The 17,700-nt window shown below is 39.3% G+C and overlaps 1 protein-coding gene across 2 annotated transcripts in view; it reads right to left on the reverse strand.

Annotated features, from left to right (window-relative positions):
• LPIN1 (lipin 1) overlaps nt 1-17,700 on the reverse strand; it is a 49,939-nt gene that overhangs the window by 25,627 nt on the left and 6,612 nt on the right. For both annotated transcript variants that reach the window (XM_063424742.1, XM_063424750.1), the window contains exons 2-9: nt 14,494-14,694; nt 13,122-13,217; nt 11,570-11,907; nt 11,101-11,220; nt 5,372-5,501; nt 3,143-3,452; nt 1,611-1,704; nt 89-270 (exon numbers count right to left, since the gene is read on the reverse strand). In XM_063424742.1, the coding sequence (XP_063280812.1) occupies nt 89-270; nt 1,611-1,704; nt 3,143-3,452; nt 5,372-5,501; nt 11,101-11,220; nt 11,570-11,907; nt 13,122-13,217; nt 14,494-14,685 (1,462 nt within the window). In that variant the 5' untranslated portion in view covers nt 14,686-14,694. The remainder of the gene's footprint in view (nt 1-88; nt 271-1,610; nt 1,705-3,142; nt 3,453-5,371; nt 5,502-11,100; nt 11,221-11,569; nt 11,908-13,121; nt 13,218-14,493; nt 14,695-17,700) is intronic.

Raw genomic sequence — 17,700 nt, forward strand, 5'->3', positions numbered from 1 at the left:
CAGCCACAGGAGGGCTCTGCAGCCTCAGGCTGGGAAGCTCAAAGGCAGCTGCCAGCACACGTCTGCAATTCGCAGAGTCATCCCGTACCTTTGGTTATCTCTTTGTTCTCAGTCAGGCCTCCGCAGAGGGAAATGGCGATGGAGGGCAGATCCCGGGCCCCGTCCGAGGTGCTCTCGGCGCCGCTGTCCACCCCCGAGCTGCCGGCAGAGTGCGGGGAGTGGCTGGCGGGCCGCGCCTCGGCCGCGCTCCTGCTCTGCGCGGTGTCCCCGCTGGAAAAGAGAATCGGGAATTCAGTGTGCTCGTTCCCAAATTCACCCCCTTCAACAAGCACTGTACATATGTGATACATGCTTAGGAAAAAGAAGAAAAAAGAAAATGCTTTGTTTAAATTTTACAGCAAAACAAAACAAAGTAATATAGGCCTCTTGTGCCCTCCAATATTAGATTTCTTCCACTTACTTGCCTGAACTAGGCATGTATAATTATAGCTTCACTTATTTACATAAGAGCTAGGAAAATAAGACAATAAACTGCATAATCTTTATAGAAAAAATAATGGTACAATAAGCAGAGTTTATACTAGTAGAACCATTCCCACACATGAACAAGAATAAGCATATAAGTTTTATTATTTAATTTATATTAACTCTATAAACTGATAACTAAACCAAAACAAATAATGTGGATGTTTGTATATTTATGTGTCATGTATATATAAATAAAAGACTCTACATGTAAACTACTAGGATTAACATTTACAGAAACAATAAATCATTACACCCACTTAAGATCTGATGAGATCATTATTACAAAGAGCAAGCTCATCAAACTCTGCTTTCCACTCCAGATTTATATGAATGCACTTCAGAAAGAAATTTTCAATCCAACATTTTCCCCATATAACTAATCTTTCTCAGTTTTATTGAAATGCTAATATTATAGCAGCTGAGTTTAAGCAAGCAAAAAAAAGAAAAAAAAAGTACACAAGCTACTTTAGTTGTTGCTCAATAACTTTTGTCAAGTGACTAGAGTATATGCTGAAAGAGAACTATAAATGTTGCAAGAGGTTCCAATAAAGATCAGAACAAGTTGGAAATTGTATGTTCAGGGTGCAGTATTTTCATATCTAACACTGTCATGCACCTTCCAAAAATTATTTTCTCATATTCATATTTATAGGAGAATCAACCACAGTATAGCAACATTAAAGCAATAATTTTCTGCTAATACTGTTAATAGTAAGATATGTTCTTTATGATAATAAGTCAGAACATAGGGATAAATATATCCCAAGGCCAACTGCTCTCCCAGGACATGTGAGTAACACTCACAAACATCAGTGTATATTACATAACCATCCACAATTAATATATAATGCTTAATTGACCAAAACAGAAAACCAGCTGCAAACACTTTTCTCAGGTCCAAATGCAGCACTTTCCAAAAGTTCTAATATTCCTCTCTACAAAATTTTTCTTTCCTTCTGCCTTCATCTCGGCTTGAACCCTGAAAAAGGTATCTTATCTGGTTGGCAATGAAGAGTTCAATCTAAATATGGAAGCTGAAAAGAGCTCTTTAAAAAATAAAAATATAAGAAAAGGACTTATACTTTATGGGGAAATAAAGTGCAGCAACTTCTGGATCCATGTCAGTGAGGTCATCTAAATAGACACCATCAGCACCAAGATGCCGGCTCCGTTTGTCTGTAAGGGACAGAACAAATAAGCCTATTAATTACCATTTTCTGAGTAACAATCCAGAGCTGTTATTACTGTTTAGCTATTCATTTTAAGATTGAGAAACCAGAAAGTTATAACAGTTTGGGAATTGTATTTGTACAAAATCATACTGCTAAAAATTTCAAAACAAGTAGTTTATATACATTGTTCAAATTATGAATTAACAAAATGGGACAGCAGAGGACTAGTTTTGAGACATGCCAAAAACTCCCTATCCCAGACAAAACCACTGTGAATCAGAAGTCAGTGCTCACCAGAGGAAAACAGCAAAAGGAAAACGTTCTAAGTATTTGCATAGGCCTACTATCACAGTATGGCAGTCAGAACATTTACTCTTTGAGAACTAATCTTCCATCCCTCCTTGAAAAAGGGAAAGAACAGTATAGTCCCTAACACACTATAACTGGCTCATTATGGAGACAACTCACTTTTAAGCACATACAGCTGATATGTTGTGTGGCACTGTAGGGGACAACACACCCCTTCTAGGCCTGTCACTAGGACAAACAGATCACCACTGTCCTGTTGTTGCCAGTACACCTAGAGAAGTAACCACTGTAAGGCCAAAACCTAATATAGAATTAATTTTCAAACCCACAACTTCTCACTGTCCCAATTTCCAACACCACGTATCACAAAAGCAATCAGAAAATCTATACAAGAACTGAATAGTAAGCAGAGAAACACATCACTTTTTGTTTTCAAAGACAGTGGAATGCATGGGGAAGAGGCCAACAAACTTGTATGTTTACTGATTAAAAAGCAGCTGCACAAACGTGGCTTATACAGAGCTTACATAATTGTGGAATAATCAGTGCTCTAAAACAGAGCATTTGTAAGAAAATAAATTTCATGTGAAGACAGTAACACTTCTTCACTTGCTATAAAATACCATGGAAATGGTGCCTAGAAATTCGGACAGTAAAGCAGACGAAGTTATAGTTCACATATCAGGATAGGACATGTACCACAGAGAACTGAAAAGCATGTAAAACAAAAGCACCTTTTTTTATGGCAAATCTGTTCATTGTGCAAAAGACATATTACAACTTTGCACAAGAGCAGAGAGTTTCCACAATTACCAGCAATACATCACTCACATGAACCAGCAGATCTACAATTTGCTGATACATAAAAGTGAAATCCCTGAATCTGTCAAATGGAGCAAATTTTGTAGTCTTGCTTATATGCACAGAGCTGCCAAAAACTTCAGACCAAGAAGTTCATGTGAACAGCTTGATGCACAACTCAGGTTTTGAAGGCTCATTCCAAAGCTTATTCCTTTCCTGATCTGAAAGTGCTTTCAGGGCATGGATTAATTTATATGGCAATAAGATGCTTTATCACCATGAAATTTGAAGATAAAATCATGCATATAAAAGTGCAGGATCAAGAGCTTTACCTTTCTTTCTGGAAGGGGAATCCGTCTTGCCAGTCGGTTGAGCTGAGCAAGCTGCAGATTGCTTTATATCTTCATTTGCAGGCAATGGGGGTTCAGCTGCTCCTGGCAGCTCTGGCTCTGCCCTATTTGTCTCAGCTGGTAAGGGCTCACTCTCATCAGCAGTTGCTGCATCTCCTTGTCCAAGGGCAGGCAGAGGAGCCACTGTGTTAAACTCCTCTACAGCAGAACTTTGGATGACCCGAAAGTGAGTGCTTTCAGAAGGATTTACATCTCCCATGCTGGGCTCCTTCGCTTTGAGCAGAGAACTGGCCTGTGAGGAAAATAAAACAGATTACTACACAGAAAAGTTCTTAAAAATACAACAGCCGGAGTTTAACCTGTTCTATTCACTCCAATGATATCAGACTGTTAAGATGACCAACTACAGCAGAAAGCCACCACTGAGATAGAGACTACAACATGCAAAAGATCTCTCTGCTGTGTGTTTGTGCAAAATTTATTTTCATCTTGGGATCAGGAAAAATTTGTTCTGCAATGTGCTCTACAGTCTTCATTTTCCATTCACCTGCACATCCCACTTCCCACCCTGTCTTCCTCTCTTCCTGTGACAATCCTGGCTTTCCCTCAGAAAGTAAACCTGACAAACAAGAGAAGGTGCTGCAGACTGGAGTCCTTGCACAATCAAGATGGTCTCAGGCACCAGGATGCTGTATAATCCCCAAATTTAGAATTTAAATCACTTTTAGGAACAATTCCAGATCTTCTCTGAGTGTGGGACAGGAAGTGTTCTTACAAAGGCACAGAGAGGAGCTGAACTTACAGCAGCAGCTGCACAGGTGCTGTAACCTTCATGTCATAGCAAACAACCAACTCTTACATGAAGTTCAACAGCACCCAAGTATGACTCCCAGTTCAGGTATGGCAAGATTAGATTAGCTTGGCCAGGGATATAGACAGGGACTACAGAGAGAAAAGCCTCTGGGAGTGAGATTTGCAAAATACACCAGGGAGTGTGACTGGGATAAAAAAGATACGCCTGAGTTTCCTAGCAGGAAACTCTTCATTCTAGACTGCAAATGCCAATTTGGAACTCCCGCATGGACCTGTGCACTTAAATTAGTTCTCTTTGAGCAGAAAATAGCTCCTAAATCCCTTGTAATACACACGGGGAGGAGAATAGTGCAGAAGTGATGAGACAGCTCACCACCGGCTGTCACCATAGCTCACCATATTAAAGAAGAGACCAGAGCTCCTCTAAAGAAATGAAGGATTCTGGAACCCCACCCCTCCTTTTTTCACTATTACCACCAGGGAATTAATTACAATAAATTACAATAGTGCCATTATAATTCTGGTGCCATCACCAGAACATAGAAGTCTTTCTGAACAAGATGCCCGCTTCCCTGGCCTGCAAAGCAGCAATTTTTCCTCTTTATAATGTGAGTGAGCCCATCTCTCCTGCAGTTCTTGCTGCAGAGAAGCCAGCCTTCAGCAGGAGGTGCCAAACTGCACCATCCCAGCCCCTAAAGTTGCAGTATTCCACTGAAACCTGACCTCTACTTCTCATACCATGGTGCACGTGTAAATCCTAAGGCTCTCCTTCCCTATGTGAATGCTGTGACTCCACAGGAGCCATCACAAGGAGCCAGCCAGCACCTGACCAGCCTGCAGAGTGGGCAGCTGCCCACAGTGTCTGTGCAGCACTGCAAACAACGCTGCCAGCTGCAGATCCCACACCTAACTGGGACAAATGGCTCCAGGAGGAGACAGGCACCAAGCCAGCCCTACCAGCCAGGAGAACAGCTCGTCTGCACATCCACAGATACACAACTGCAGGTGTCTCTGGATGCTTTTGTACTGAAGCAGCCCACTTTCATTTCTGTGAATCAAGGTGTTAATACCAAGCACCTAATTTCCATTTAAGATAATTTATGAATTTCAGTGATTTACCAAAGGACATTGGGTTTGATTTTTTCTGGTTTTTAAGCTTCTAACTTTTACAAGACTGGGTCTCAGGTACTTCCTCATTTTCTACTGTATATTATCAGTATTGAGACTATCCATGCCATTAGGTACTTTCCTGTACCTCCTTCGGAATAAGATTCTTACATAAAACACTGTAATTATATGTGAAACCAGGATCCATTTCCTCTTCATCAGTCTGCAGTACTCTAAGCACATGTGCCCTATTAAAGCACAAGAGGTGCTAGCAGGAATTACATCGGATACCTTTGCAGCCTGAGGTAGCTCTCCCCATGCCCAGTGCATGTGGGGATTATCCTTCAGTCCACTTCTCTCCGTAGGTTTACTGACTAATTCTGAGTCACTTTGAGGAGTAGGAGGACGTGAATCTGATGGGCTAAAGAAAAACAAACAAAAAATGTTATAAAAGCAAAAGAAACCACAAAGCACTTAGCACTTTCCAAACTGATGTCCACCAATATAAGGAATTGAAGACTGAAACAATCAAGAGCCAACTGAAAGTATGAAAGCATAGAAAAATAATTTAAACACTTCAGGATCCTCTTACACTGGCATTCAAACGTTGAGACCTTTTTCAGAAAGTGTTGTCAGAGAAGTATTATTTGAGAAGCTGAAAGAGCTGGAACAAGAACACTGGACCTGAACATTTCAGGAGCACTTTTGGTTTTCTGTGTGGAAAAAAGAATGCGGGTGGTACCAGCAGCAGCAGATGAATAGATGTTAGTATTGTTATAATGTATGCAAAGTGCAGAAATTACTCACATCAATAAGACACCTTATTCTGAGTAAGTAATACTTTAATCTAAGAAATCCAGTTGACTCCTTTCTAACTTGTTCAGTTCGACCACTGGATGGATGTTTATAAGGAAAATCAGCAGGAGAGCTACACAAAGAATTTGAGCTCTTTCAGTTGAAACATATGTTTCTTTTGATAGTTATTTGATAATAAATATTTATAAATTAATTAGTAAATTATCAGCATGTTTTTAATGTGGTGAAGTCAAGAATGTGATGTCAAGTCAGTCATTAATAACTAATGAATCACTGATTTCAAGGACAGAAGGAAAAATTCAGATTATCTGCTCTGCCTTTCTGCATAACACAGGTCATAGAATTTCCTCCAGAACCTCCTGAACAAAGCTTGCATTTTTTATCTGAGCTGTAACATGTCTTGGTATACTCATCCAACCCTGATGTAAAAACTAAAAGCAACAAAAGAATCCACAACATTCCTAAATAATTCCTAAACATTCCAAAGATCCAAACTGAGCTTCTTTCATTCTCAAAAACAAAAGGCTTCCATCTCATGAAGTGCCTAACACAACAAAGTTCAACAAGACCAAGTGCATGGTGCCATGCCTGAGTCAAGGCAATCCCAATAGAGGGCAGAGAATGGACTGAGAGCAGCCCTGGGAAGAATTACTTGAGGGTGTTTGTGGACAGAAAGCTGAGAGGGTGGTGAGGAACCTGCACAGAGAACTTGTGAACTTCCCATCCCTGAAGACCAGACTGAATGGGACTCTGAACAATTTGGAGATTGTTCAGAGTCCTAGGGGAAGGACTTTCTGGTACTAGGGGCCTAGGGGAAGATGTCCCTGCCCATAGCAGGAAGGTTGGAACGAGATAATCTTTAAGGTCCCTTCCAATCTAAATCATTCTGTGATTCTGCAGTTCTGTGAAAGAGCCAGACTGGTTTAGATATTCAGTTTATTCAAAAAAAAGATAAACATCAAACATGAAGAATTTATATAAAGGTAGAATCATAGAATGGTTTGGGTAGGAAGGGATCATCTCGTCCAACCACCCTGCCATGAGACCACATTGCTCCAAGCCCCATCCAGCCTGGCCTTGAACACTTCCAGGGATGAGGTATCCACAAATTTTCATGGCCACCTGTTCCAGTGCCTCAACACCTTCACAGTGAAGATTTTCTTGCCAGAAGTCCAAGCTTTAAGTTCAAAGCCATTGCTCTTTGTGCTGTCACTACATGCCCCTGTGAAAAGTCCCTCTCCCTTTTAGCTACAGGAGGGTGTTGTAAAGTCTCCTTTTTTTCAATGTTCTGTAGAGCTGGTAGGGAGTTCACTGATCACAGCAGAACAATTACTTCACATTCACATCTGAAATAACAGCAACCTAATTATCTACATTATTCAGTGTTTTTATCTATGCAGTAAAATACACTTTGAACAAGGACAGACACTAGGACTTTTTAGCTACAGATATTTATGTTACCTAATTAAATTACAAAATTTACAAGCCATCATTTTAGGACCTAAGAATTTCAAGTTTTTATCAGTTGTTAGGGTATAACCTATAATTTGACAGATGACGGAATCAATACAGTGCAATTTTAAAAGTAGTTTCAAGCTCTAAGGATTCAGGAAATGCCTAGTGGGTTTTTCAGCAACTTCAACATCTCCCACTGAAAAGTTTATAGTATTTGTAGTATGTTTCATACTTAGAGGCCATTGAAACCTTGGAAATCAGCAGCCTGAGCACTTCAGAAAATATCAGTAGACAATAATGCTACTACTGCTGCTTTAAGCCTAAAATATCCTGATTTAAGGAAACCTTGTCACTTCAAGTCTTACATACCCTGTGCACTTCAGACATATTAACCTCCAAGATTCCTATTGTTTACTTAGAAAAATCTCCAATCTGTCTTTGTCCAGCCAAGTTCACTTACTCAGACTCTCAGAGAATAGAGGCATTGCTTCAGCTTGGGTAGAACCTCTGCATTTGGCAGTAAGAAAACAGATTTGGGGTGGAGGTGAACCTGGTCTTCCCCATCATTTTCCCTGAACATACAGTTCCCTTGTGCACACAGCTGAGTGGGGAAGAGCCCGAGCTGTTACTCAGCACCATGATTACATTCTCAGAGACATAATGAAAGTGCCAGAAATACGGCACTCATGTATGTGCATGTCAAAGCAGGTAGAGCTCTGCTCTGTGAAAGTTCCTGCTGCAACTGCTGCCCAGTGATGTGGGCTTGCCTTGGGCTGAACTGTCCTGCAATTCCTGTGTCCTTAGGTTATACACTGACTCAGTCCAGCTGAAATTTCCTTGCCTTGCACAGATTGCTGTGATACTGCAGATCAAAGCAGAGCCTCCCATCCTGTCAGCAGTACACAAGAAGGAATGGAAATTTCAGGTATTTAGAGCAGCATCTCTGATTCACATCCCATAGATGCTGAATATTTGTGTCAGTCCTGTGTATTCCGCAACAGCTACGATTGCATTTAATCTAATTTAATGACAAAGAACAAGGACTTTGCCTGTAGCTGGCAGTTCTGCAATAATAGACTACAATGATCAGTGCAGTGTTTTCCACTGGAAGCACGGAGATCCCTGAAAAAGCAGCAATGTGACCTGAGAAAAAGCCCTGTCTTGTGTGACAAAAAGAGGCCTACATCATGCACATGTCACTGCAATGACTGAGACCCTCTGAACCTCCTCTTAGGTGGCCATAATAGCATTCCTTATTTCACACAGAGGGAAAAAAAATGTTGAAAGACCCACCAAGCATTTCTTATTTCAACAGCTGCAAACACAGAGCTTCACTCAGGCAAGTTGCTATAGCACTTTAAATGTCTATCCGGTCTGCAAGAACTGGTGAACTCCACAGCAAAGTTCATGGAGCCACCCAGAATACATCACTGCTCCATCCCAACCTGTGCTCCTGCCCTTCCTTGCCATGAGAACATGCTAAGGAGAACAGTTTTGAATATCCCAGGATCTCACTTTGATTTGGTGCTGTAACACTGTCAGGGCAAAGAGGGCAGACCTAGAAGCTGGAAAAACCTCAAGATTATCCGTTTCGATACAGCTTTAGGCACCTAGTATAGCAACTATGTTGATATAAGCAATGAGTATTTAGTTTAGCCTCATGTATTACTCAAAGCTTGTAGAGGTCATAGTCTACTACTTTAAATTTTTTAACACTGCTGTTTCCTCTCTCCACTAACTTAATGGAGTGAAAGAGCTTGACTGCAGAATTGAGACTTCTTAATTTAACATAACACAGAAAGTGTATACACTTCTAGCTCTGTGGAAATTAAGAATCCTACACTACCACAAAAGCTGAATCTCAGTCTCCTGAACCTTAACCAAGATGCCTTATCTACTGTCATCTTTACTCTGCAAGGTTTTCCCCCTGGTTGCAACCCAACATACAGAATGTCTTTCCTCCTCTCCCATGGAACAAAGGAGAGAAGTTTTCTTTTGGCACTGGGTTCCTCTCATTACAAGATCTGCATTTTTCATTGCTCACTTAATCTCTGAGGTTTTTGTTTTGTTTTTATTTTAGCAATCTATGCACAAGCAAACAACTCAGGAAAACCTTGGGATAAAAATGTCATTAAAATATATACTGATCGTAAAAAGCTATGTGGAATTGTCAGTCTTCAGAGGAATGAATTCACTAGCTAAGTTCTTCCTTTTTGGGGTTTTTATCATCTTAATGAACTTGATTTTTACCCCAGGCTTTCATCGACATGATTTTATATCCATCCTCTTCCAGTGGATGATTCATCAAGGTAACTTACCTCTACTCAATGCACACAAAGAAGTAAGCAGAGAAAGTGATTTCCAAACCACCTTCAAAGTGTCTGGGTTAGCAATAAGTACAGTTATAAATTCAACAGCAGTTCACATAGTCTTAATGTGTTAGAGGTGTATTAAAGTGTTAAATGGATTAAAAAGCAGTCCAGAAAAGAGGGAGGGCAACTGTTCTACCTGTCTGGAAGAGAAAAGTGAGAAGATTGTTGAGGACAAGAGTTAGATAGGCCTCCATCTGCTGGAATAGTGAGGAGAGTGGTGTGCCCTGTACAATCTATAGCCTCACTGGGCAGGAGAGCATGTTGGGAGAAAGAAAGACAGGGTGTCATTATATTCAAAGTGCTGATTAACAAACTCTTTGTGCATTAGTTACACAAACGCTGAATTTACATTGAGCGTTTTCAAAATCCAGGATACTGCAATCAAGAAACAAACAGAACACACAGTTCCAAAAGCCATTGAAAGGGCAGGGTATTGACAAATGCTATCAGCAGCCTGGTGAAGCCAATCACATTGAGCTTTACAGGCCCTGGAGAACATTTCTTCCAGAATTCAATTCAAACCAGTTCAATTTAGCCATTGCCCTGAAATAATCTCCTCACACTCCCTTCCTCTGCCCCTCAACCACAGGGGCAGGATATTGAGATTAGACTTCCTAGGACAAGGTCTTGTGAATATTGCTGCACTCCAGCAGTCTGCGTGGGGAACACAGAGCACAAGTGCATGGGGCACACACACACAGAAACTTAACTGGAATTACACTGCAGTGCACTAAGCAAAAAAATTGTCCCTTTTTAACAGATACAAAAAAGGGAGCTCCAAACTGCTCTGTTTTGACATCAAAGGTATACACATGCACATAAAATACACATACAGGAAAAAGTAAGCGAATTACTGTATGTGTTCTTTTCACACAGTAAATATATCTATATTGAAAGCAACATGAAAAGCTCATATTTGTTTTTATTTTATTTTAATTAAAAGTCTTATTTTTATATATAAACTATCTGGGAAATCCTTAAAAGGACTATACTCAAAATATTGAAGACTTATAAACCTACATTCACTGAAGCCCTTACAGGGTGTGTGCATCAGGCAAATATTCAGATTTCACAACACATTCATCCTCTCTACAGTATTTATATGCAAACAGTGACATTAACAGATAAAAATATTCTTCAGAATTTGTGGACCTGCATTTGTATGCATGCATTTGCCACATCAAGGACCAAGCCAACCTGATGTTTTGGTACACTATCTTATTGCAAATATAAAACCTTTCATCTAATAATGGTCACTGATCATGTTTGACATCAAAACCTTTAGTAAGATTTCTTATAGAAGATTTCACATAGAAGACACTAATGGAAAAATTAAAATTAGGGTACTATCTAGAACTGTACTATCAGAAAAAGTACCTTTGAAGAGGTGACCATTCTCCATCTGAATGAGGGTAAGGTGCAGACTGAGAAAGCACAGAAACTGCAGAAGCCTTTATGTCAGATACATCATCAACAAATACATCTGGAACAGGGATCCTAAATAGGGGGAAAGAAGTGATATTTAAAAAACACACCCAATTACTGAATTTTCATATACCTCAGCTAACAAACCCTATTTCAGAGAAGAATTAGTATAACCTGAGCTAAAGAAACATTATCTGATTCAAACCATCTAGTTCACATCACTACAGAGGATTCTAATGTTTTTAATGTCGTTTTCATTACTTTAATCACTAACATTCCCAATAGCTTTCTAGCCTAAAGCTTTATTTTTGAAGTAACACCTTCATCAGCCATATGTTCTGACTTAGAAATTACTGCTAGAAGGCAAGGACTGGAACATTAACCCAGGTTTTCATTACATATCTCAATTCCACTATGATACCTTGAATTGTCCACTGGCTCTTTTTCTTCCTCTGAGCTAATCTCTATGGGAAACATATCTTCATCTTCTGATGTGTCTCCATGTGTGTCTTCTCTTTTTAAGCTGTCTATTTTATGAGTTGACTTCCTCCTCTTCTTCCTCCTTTTTTTCACAGAGCTACACACTGGAGATGTTTCAGTAGAAGGCTGGGATCCATGGGTTTGGGGTGGCACTTGTGAGGATCCATTGGTGTCCACGTTTCGTATCCTGTCTATGGAATTCCTCTTCAGCTGGGATTCCATCAAGGCAGTCCCTTCAGACAGAATGGGAGATGTGGAGAGATGATAAGGAATTACCTCCTGCAAAAGAAAAAATTCAAACCATAGAATATGTTAGCTCTTTCACCAGTCATACAACTGGTTCTAAGACCTATGCACAAATTTCCAAAATCTCATTTATTTACTCCTCAGAAAAGTAACAAGGATTAGACATCTGGATGCTTATTATGCCCCTATGGCATATGGGAATTTGCAGATGTAGCTGCATCTCCTTAGACAAAGCAGGGACAAAACTCTTAATACAGCATCCTCTAAGCATCCAGTATTGGCCAGGTTACAGTGCAAGTCTCTGTCCACCTCATGTAAGATACAGAGCAGAAACAAAATCTTAGTTTAAAACCTGAACATTTTGTAAAATGCAATTCCCCTTTCAACACAGATGACAGACAGTAGTCAGATAGGACAGTGCTTTATAATTAGGTCACACAAACATCCTATTCAATCATATATATACATCTCTAGACATTCATGGAAGTATTTCCAGCAGTTTTCAGTCACCAAGTAACTGTTACCACATAAAAATTTTAAAAATAAAGATACAGAGAGGCACATTCACAAAGCTCTCACCTGAAACTGGTAATATCATACTCATTACAGGAATATGAATACCCATCCTACTTTGGACAGTGACAAAAATTATTGGGGCTATCTGAAGAGAAATGCCTGCAAAAATTTTCATATATTACATGTGGACTACTCAAAGTTACTGGGACCATAATTTATTTGGACCAGTATTTAACCACAGCTCTATAGCAGACATTCTCATTTAAATACAGCCCCACATGAATGATACTTGTGAGATCATGTTCATCAGGAACACCAAAATTAATGTGAGCACAGATGTTTATAGAGCATGTGCACTTTTACTGGCAATCTGGTGCATATGTTCAAATTAAAGACTTCTGCAAAAAACAGGTCCCAGGACATTCATCTCTTACACACAACTTTGAAGCATGTGAACTCTGTAGTTGCCATTTCTGTTCACACACTGGCATGCACATGATTTATTTTTCATTCATATGATTATCTTCAGCATTTTCAAATCTCAGCAATTCAGAAAAAATCCCCAAAGTAGCAGCATAGCATTAAATTTCCACAGCAGAATATTGTCCAGAGACTTTCAGAACTATAAAATGGATGAAAGTATATTTTTCAACAAGATTCCTAAACTCAAAACTGACTCTGAAGAACAGGCATCAGATTTGTTATGCATTAAAAGTAGTTTTAACTCTTACCTGATCATTATCTGTCTCCTGCACAAAAAAGGCCTCCCCATTGTCTCCTAGTTTCATGTGCAAATCTACAGCCTCTCCATTAATTTCTATGTCAACCTGGAAGGAAATAAATATAATCTCATATGAAAAAAAATTCTTCTGCTGGCACTGGGCAAATTCTTCTCAGGGAAGTGTAGGAAATTTTATAATAAACAGGAAATAGTGAGCTACTCTATTTCTTTCAGTACCCTTTCACAAAGCATCAATTACAAAAAAGTTTTTCTAACTTGTTCAGCTCATTGATACCTTGCTCCTCTACTCAGAAAGATTTATATTTATTACATAAAGTTCTGAATCTTTTAAAATGTAATTCTGAATGCTTCACTTGCCACCCAAATCTATTTGCTCTTTTAATTCATAGCCTGTTTTTAATTGTGCTAGAAGTACTTCCAAATGCAAATTCTTAATATGCTGTCTTTCAAATTAATTAAAGAGCCTTCTCTTTACTCTGCGAGAAGCACAAATGAGAAAAATAATTTTACATTCAATTCTTGTGTCTATTCCTTCCATACATTTACCATATCACTGTACATCTAACTCCATATCTTCTCAGGAGGATCTCTCTCTCTTTGACTATAACCAGGATTGCCATCAACTCCATTTTCACTGTAAATTTTTCTGAGACTTGAACAAGTCTAAATTTATGTTATATTTCAGGACACAGTACATCATTGGCACAGTAATATCATTCAGCTTCTACTGATTCTAAATATTGGAATTTCTTTCTGATCTAAGTAAGAAATTAACAGTGTCCATGCTGACTTTAAGATCTTTCTGTTGAAAATTCTAGCTACATTAGAAACTAGACAATATGGTGTTACAAACTACTTCCTAAAATAATCTGTCACAGTGGTAATTTCACATCTGATACACTGCCAGGTCACTCAGCCTAGTTATATTTATTTCAAGGTCCTCACTGTTTTTCCTAGATTCAATTAACCTCAAGGTTCTATTATCTGAAAATATTACTTCACTAATATCTCCCTTTTTGGAATGGTCATTGAACATGTCAAAGAAAGAGGTTTTAATGAGTCACTAATGAAATCTAGTATAGGTTCAAATTAGCACATTTGAAATTTTGCTTTATTGAACAAAAATGTTACAAATTGCATGGCCAGTTTTGTTTTTTATTATAGTCAATGTCTTACAAATTATGTTCTGAATTGCAAGAATCAGTAACAACCATTTTAACTGAAGCTTGTCTTAATTCAGGCTCTTTATAAACGGTGTTTAAAGAAAACTTCAACTAGCAGAGCAAAAAACATTCAGTAACTTCCATGGTGTTAGAGTTAACTCTCAGACAGGACATTTAGAAACTGTGACACTTTCTTACCACTTTCTCCCTGGAACGCAGCACTCCCATCTTCCCAAAGCGAACGTGGAAAGGGGAGCACTGAAGGTTCCCATCCGGCTGCCGCACAACAATGATATCGATACATCCCGACAGGGTGGCCGGGTTCAGACCCTTGTAGAGCTCCTTCACTGTTACAAACACTTGCCCTGCTAACTGGCCAACGTAATTCATGGTTTGGACCTGAAAGGCAAAAGGTGGAACAAATTGGAGTTTGATCCCTGCTTTGTATTTTAGAGACATTTGAGAGATGGAGAATCCTGCAGTGGGGTATTCTCCTGTTTCACAAATTAACAGTTTTGCACAAAATCAGGATTTCTCACCTAATTTATTTACAGCATGTTTGTAGAGAACTATTAAAAGACAAAAGGGACCTTGTAAGTCAGGAAATTGTAATAACTTTCAAAAATTCATTAAAATCAGTTGAATTCAAAACCACTGTCAGACTTTGAGGCTCTGAAGCTCATAAATATCTCCAATTCTCTCTGAAGAAAAAAGCAATACTTCCAGAATAACATCTCCTCCTATCATTTATTGTGTCCTCAACACCAGAAATACTTTTCTTGTGTATTTCCACAGGCTTTTAAGGGCAGGGGAAGGGAACAGCCTTGAGCATATCTAATTTTACACCACACTAAAGACAAAGACTGTTTTCCCATCTTACAGCAATTTCTCCCATTAAAAGACTATTACAATGCATTGAGACAATAGATATGCATTAGGTTGGACAAGCAACCTTCAACTCAGACCATCCGAACATTGTTTCCTAATGCAGCTTTACTGTTCTTGTTTCAGACAGCCTTTTCAAAAAGTATTTGCAGTTTTACCAAAAATTACACCTATGCTGATGGTTGAAGTGATTTCAACCATGCTTTATTTCCCCTGCTCCTGCATTTATTTAGTATTTAGCATTTAGTTTGCTGCTTCCACATTATTAATACACGTCCTGTTTAATATATTTAGTCCCCCAGAAATTACTAACATGCATATTTAGACATGCTTAAAAAATGAGAAAATCTTTCAATGGCTGTCAAAACATGAGTGAATTTAAGCAGATACCGTCCTGAAAAGTTTAGGTTTTAAAGACTTCCAGTGTCTATTGTTTTCACTATTTTTCCGGCACCTCTTGCAGATTTCAAGATACTGGTTTCATCAAAGTCCTTGTGCACGCAGGATAGAGCATAAGACTCACACACAAGTTCTTTGCTAGGCTGTACTACACCACCTGGACATCAATAAATTAAACAGTTGCAGGGCAGGCAATGCTGAAACTCCCATTGATGGTGATGAGAACAGAGCTGAGCTCAGAGCCTGAGACAGCCACAGCACAGCAGCAGCATCTGCTACAATAGAGACTCTTTCAGCTGTGTTCTTTCACAAACAACAAAAAGATGTATGAGATGCTGTAAAATGGCTCCAAATTTAAACTGTGATTTACAGTTATAAACAAAAGACTATTTAAAAAATGCCATGAAAGCACTAGAGTAAAAAAGTCAGAAAGTTAGGAAATGCTGTAATTAAGGCAGTTTTCTTCCATGCATTGCTGTTCTAATTAACTAATGTTAACCTGTGGGGTTTTTTTTCAAAAGTCCCTCCACATTGAGTGGGCTGAGGTTTTGCTTTCTTCTCCGTTTCTGTTGCAGCACACGGGTCAGGACACAAACTGTGCTCTGAAGGAAGAATTATTTATGGTAGTCATTGTCCCTGAAAAGCAATCATGGTTTCCTCATCTGACAACCAGGGAGTGAATCACAAAACGACTAAAACTAGGCACTAACTTAAAAAAAAAATCTGTCTGATTTTCTGTTTGATGTTCAACATACAAGATGACGTCATGGTTTAACCCCAGCCAGCAACAAAGCAGTGCACAGTCACTCACTCACAACCAATTCCCTATCCTAAGCAGGATGTGTGAGGGAATCAGAAAGTGAAAGTGATAAACATGGGCTGAGAGAAAGACAGTTTAATGGGACAGAAAGGGGAGAAAGTAATAATAACTATACTAATAAATTATAGTAATACAAATAAAAGAATTTCAACATACAAAACATACAAAGTGATGCCCAATGCAATTGCTCACCACCCACTGGCCAATTCCCAGCCATTTCACAAGCAGCAGCCCATGGCCCATTTCCCCCCCAGTTTATATTCTGAGCATGATGGTTTACGGTATGGAATATCACTTTGGTCAGTCAGGATCAGCTGCCCTGTCTGTGTATCCTCACAACTTGTTATGTTCCTCCAGTTCTGTCACTGGCAGGGCATAAGCCACCAAAAAATCCTTGACACGATGTAAGCACTGCTCAGCAACACCTAAACCAGCAGTGTGTCACCAGCATTAGTCTCATCCTAAATCCAAAACACTATACCAGTAACTAGGAAGAAACCTCTGTCTCAGCCAGAACCAGGACAGATGTTAACTAACAGAACAATAATCCCTAAATAGTGTTTGGAGAAGCCTTTCTGCACAGCCCTCAATTCAGGCATCCAGAAAGTGCCACCTACTGAAAAACCAACACACAAATCTTCATGTCATTTATAATTCTTTCTTCAGCACTGAACTGCTATCAGCACTTGTGGCCCCTACTGTACACAGAAACATTGCCTTCCTGAATGCAAATCTACTGGCAAGCTGTTTCACAGGGAACAGCACTTGAAACTCATCCCACACCCTATGTTGTGTCACAGAACAGCAGGTTGGAACAGACCTCTAAAGGTCACCTGGGTCCGAATGTCTACCAAAGGAGGGACAGCTTGGACAAGGCTGCCCACAACCTTGGTCCTGATCCCTGTCCTCACAGAGGAAATTTTCATCCCGATACCTAATCTGAATTTCCCTTGTGCCACTGCTTCTTTTCCTAACACTGTGCACTTCTAATATCCCAGCTGTTTCCTCTATACCCCCCAAAAAGTAACTGAGTATTCTGAAGAATAAATAAAACTACTGTTCTTGACCTCTGTTACTAAGTCATAAGGTCTTAGACCTCTAATTATCTTGGGGGCCACCATCTAAACTCTTAACAAAGTTGGCATGACACATGCACAAATCTAGAGTTGAAGTCAGCCTCCAGGGTGGCAGATATAAGCAAACTTTTTAAATTATCCCTTTGCTATGGAAAAATACTTCAGCTTTTACTAGGCATTTCTCCAACCTAAAGCACAAAAACAAACATTCTTATTGAGCTAAAT

This window comes from Prinia subflava, chromosome 2 (genome assembly GCF_021018805.1).
Source record: "Prinia subflava isolate CZ2003 ecotype Zambia chromosome 2, Cam_Psub_1.2, whole genome shotgun sequence".
In the NCBI taxonomy this organism is placed as follows: domain Eukaryota; kingdom Metazoa; phylum Chordata; class Aves; order Passeriformes; family Cisticolidae; genus Prinia; species Prinia subflava.